The following is a 4,544-nucleotide window of genomic DNA, read 5'->3' on the forward strand; positions in this document are numbered from 1 at the left end:
AGAGGGAATAACTCATCATATTTCCTCTTCATACTTCCAAAAAGCAATAAGAAGGTGAAGGAGCTATGTTTTAGAATACAGGTGTTTTGTTGAAACTGCACAGAAATTTAAGCTATACATTGAATGACTGCAGAACTTGGGGTGAATTTACTGTGTGTGGTTTTCAGAACAGACCAGCATCCACATATGAGAAGCTGATGTTTCTTTGCCTGCTGTAGCTATCAGGGGCAAATACTCAGAAGTTTCTCTTAGTGGGAACCACAGATTCCAAGGTGCAGAGCAGAGTCCAAGCTTAGCAGCACAAATACACGTTAATGTAGTTGATCTAACCACAGTCACTGTAATTTATCCTCTACCTCTTTGCCTGTCTCATCCAGCACTGTTTTGTGGCTGTGTCTGCCAGTGGGGCAGAACTGCTCACTGCAGAGTAACTAGAATAATCAGACCAAGCTGCAAACTGTTCCACTCCAACCAACACATTTTTGTCTGGAATGATCAAATTTTGTCCATCTCTCCAGTCACCTTTTTGCCATGGCACCAGGTGTCCTCTCTTTGGGTCTGGTGCAGAATTAGCTCTGAATAGCTTCTTTGGCATTTCCTACAGCTCCAGTGAGACCGTGGAATATTTGCTTCCTTCCCTCTATTTGACCTGTCGATACATTCTTTATTGACGTATTGATTCAAGAACATTGTTGGAATCTTGGTGCACACAAGACCCAGAAATTCTGTTCCATGTGCTGCTTCACAGGTGTGCATACCCTCTGCAGGAGGCAAGAGCTGTGAAACACCCTAAGAAGTAGATAACTTATTTTTATCAAATCCATTTCTTAAAAGTTAGTATTTCCTAACAGCAAAGATTCAAAGCAAACATTAAATTCTGGATAAGGTACATGATGGCAGAAAAAAATAAAATGCCAGGACTTGTAAATCAATGAGTAGCTGGTGCTCAGGGCAGCAGGTAGCTCAGAGAGGTGAGTGGAACACAAGTCTCCTGCAGCTCCGGCTGTAGGTTCAGTTGCAGGCCTCTGCAGCTATCACCCTAAACAGAAATGACACCACAGAACTGAAAACAGGTTTTGAAGTGGAGCTTGGTCACAGTGTGGAGATAAAAGGTGGTCCATCCTCAGGTCACTGAAGAAGCAACAGTGAGTTGGAGGAGTGGTGACAGCTCACATCTAGTCCTCCTGCAGTTACTGCAGAGTGGATGGGAGATTAAATAACCTCAATGAGACTTATGTGAAACTAGTGGATAAGTATCATTAGCTACCTTTGACAGGTAGAAAGGCAATGAGAAGGAAAAAATTACTTTTCTGAGATTGTACTGTAACCCTCGAATAGGACTCACCACTGCAGTTCCCCATCAGGTGCTCTTTCTTCATAGGCTCAAAATTACATGAACAATGTACTATATTTTGTATAAATATAAAGCGTGTAGGTTTAAATATCATGTATGTGTATATATGTATTTATACATATATATATAAAAACTTAATCACATACTGTATCAGTAGGATGTATATTAATAAGGTATACACTAAAATCATTAAAATAATTGTCAAGTATTCTTGTCAAGTACATGTAATTAATAATCATAACTGAACAATCTAAAGCGATACATTATTGCATCAAGATAAGTGTATAAAGAGTAGCACTGATTTTCAGAGCATGCTCGTGCATTTCACTGCTCTAAACAGGAGTTCCACACAGAGCAGCAGTCCCGGGTAGGAAGCAGAGAGAAATCAGAGCACAGTCTTACGTAGCTACATCAATAAATGATGAAGATTAATACCATACCAGTCTCATACAGGGCTAGCACATCTTCAGCACGACTACACAGTCTGATTGCAGCTGCTCTGGTGACACACAAAGCTGGGTCAGTGTGCCAGCTCAGCCCGAGGTAGTCTCAAGTGGGATGGATGGAGGTCAGTGCCGTTAGAGGGTCACTTTATGCCATGACTCCCTTTCAGGTACGCTCTTCTAGCATTAGGTTAGTCACCTTCCTCTTGGCAACTCTGACAGACTCTTTGTCTTCTCCACCCTAGGCTTTTTGCACAAATACATCTTGTTTTTCCATTCCCAAATCTCAGCACCTACATTTTGGATGGATTTCAGGTTTGTGCCAGCTGACCATGGGGCCGGAGACACCCAGGCATTCAGCTCATGGCTGGCCAGAGGGCTTGTGCTGGTGGCACCATGCAGTCCCCCTCTGCAGGGACTAACTACTGCTGCTGCAAAGTGATGTCCAGACTGGGGAGTCATCTTCTTCCTGCTCCCACCTGACAGGATGCAGGAAGGAGGAAGCGACAGCTGCCAGCTTGAGGGCACCTCCCAGCTGGTGAGGGGGACCCCCAGGAGGGGCTGGATGCAGGACTGACTTGTCTCTCGGGGCTAGTGGCACTGGCTGACTCCCAGCCCCACTGCTCCTGCTAGTCAGGGTTTGACAGGTAGAAAAGAAGGTCCAAAGATCTACAACAGGCCTGTGCATGGAGGTGGTGAGCAGTACTGGGAGCCAGGCACCCATTTTTCAGCTCACTCCTAGGTCTTGTCACTTAATTGTACGGACACACTCAATGCATCTGGTGGTCTCTGAGGATGCAGAGAAGAACATTGCTGAGTGCTGAGAATTAAGCTGAGAACTTGCCCACGGAGAAGTGGCACCTCGGTTTGCCCAGCAGTTTGTCCCCTCTTTTAGGCTTTGCCAGGACTCCCTGGAAATCAGTGGTAAAAATCCTGTCGGCTGCCACAGGCTTTATATACACATTGTGGTGCATCTCTGCAAGTGTCGCTTGTTGTGATATTTCTGTTTTTCTCAAAGGTTGCTTTTCTTTGCAGTGTGATGTCTTGGATCAGAACTTGTTAAATTTCCTCCCAGAACAAGAACATTCAGAAATTTATAAGATGTTATCTTCTTGTATGCTTATGACGGATTCTGCCTCATCGGATTACCTAAAAAGTAAGTTTTATTTTATCCTCCCCAGTAAATGAGAAAGCATGGGCAGGATTAAAATTTTCTCTCAGAAAGAGTTTTTTTATGTGATACGGAATATAAAACTTAAGTTGACAGCCTTTTAAAAAGCTCTTGCTACCTGAAATGACTCTTTGGTTCTATTTTCAAATGAAACTCGTTGCCTTTATTTTACTAGGCTAGGACTACTTGCAGTTATGTTAATTATTAAATATCGTATCTTTTGAGACAGCTAAGGAAAATAGGTTAGCTGATGGAAACTGAGAGTTCGCCTGAGACAAATCACATCTTAATTGATATTTCAGCCTGTTCGAGTGAGATGCTGTTCAGGGATAGGCTAATCTTGCATACCTTTGGTTTGCATTATAGTTGAAAAGTATCTGTGAAATCATTGTAATTCTTTTTCAAATTGAATTTTGTTTTCCTTGAAAACGCTCTTACTTGCCTCATCCTTATTCACTGCAGGAGGTAAGACGTAGGAAACCAGAAAACACAATAATGTAAGACATATAGCTGCTTAATCTACTGTATATACAAAACCTGCAGCTGATTGCTAATATGCCCAAGTTAATTTAATAGATATTTTGAGGTAATTAGGCATAGTTTTTTCAACACACAATGTAGAACAGCCATGAGTTGTGAAATGCCTAAATAGAAAAAAAAAAAAGCTATAAATGAAGAATCCAATTCTCTCCTTTGCTGCACTGATGCTATGGAAGTGTAACTCCTGTGATGAAAGAGGTGTAGGAGTTAGTGTCTAAGGCAGTCCCTGAGCTGTGGGCAGACCTGTGCACAGCACTGAACAACTTGCAGCCTTGCAGAGGCTCTGATCCTGCAGGGTGTAGCACATTGGTCTATAGGAGTGGTAGCCAGCTGCTCTCGTGCTGCCAGTTGCAAGATTGGGGTTGGAAGACACCGTTGGTTGTGTTTAGCTTAAATAGTATATTTATTTCTTCTTCTTCTTCTTTTAACAATCCAGCTGACAATGAACTAGAGTTTTATTGTCATCTTCTGAGAGGAAGTTTGAACCCAAAGGAATTTCCAACATATGAATACATAAAATTTGTAGGAAATTTTCGGTCTTACAGCAATGGTAAGCTTTAATTGTTGTATAAATGTTACTTTAGCTGTGTAAAATAAAATATAAGTATTGCTCCATTGAACAAGACAGGCTTTTAACTGAAAGGACTATTTTTAACATATGGGGTACGTTTTGCTTCACACGGATCTTGCAGCTGATTTGCAAAAGCTGGACAAATACCTATGAAGAGTGAAATTGTGTTAGTTGCTTTTGTTACTGCCCTTCACTTGTTAGCAGTGATCCTGGACTCTGGGTAAGTTTGCAAATAATGACAGGTTCAGAGGAGGGTTTGTTTGTCCTCACTAATACTGTGTGCTAAGACTGCACCTATTAGCTAAATAATAAGCTTGAAACCTTATCTGCTGGCTTTATATTAAACACAAATTCTGTGCCAGAACTGACAATCTGCCAAATCTGCCCTCTCACCCTTCTCTGCAAAATCTTGGGGAAAGGCAGCAGCGCTGCATAACTGGGTGCCTGCACCACCACCCCTCGATG

The 4,544-nt window shown here is 42.1% G+C and overlaps 1 protein-coding gene across 1 annotated transcript in view; it reads left to right on the forward strand.

The window, feature by feature from the left end:
• LOC103782575 (neuronal PAS domain-containing protein 2-like) overlaps positions 1-4,058 on the forward strand; it is a gene marked incomplete at both ends in the record, with an annotated part of 13,345 nt that extends 9,287 nt beyond the window's left edge. Inside the window, 2 exon segments of the mRNA XM_008950346.1 lie at positions 2,833-2,953; positions 3,945-4,058. Coding sequence (XP_008948594.1) covers positions 2,833-2,953; positions 3,945-4,058 — 235 coding nt within the window.
• Between the last annotated feature and the right edge of the window lie 486 nt (positions 4,059-4,544).

Source organism: Merops nubicus, unplaced genomic scaffold (genome assembly GCF_000691845.1).
Source record: "Merops nubicus isolate BGI_N331 unplaced genomic scaffold, ASM69184v1 scaffold14962, whole genome shotgun sequence".
In the NCBI taxonomy this organism is placed as follows: Eukaryota; Metazoa; Chordata; class Aves; order Coraciiformes; family Meropidae; genus Merops; species Merops nubicus.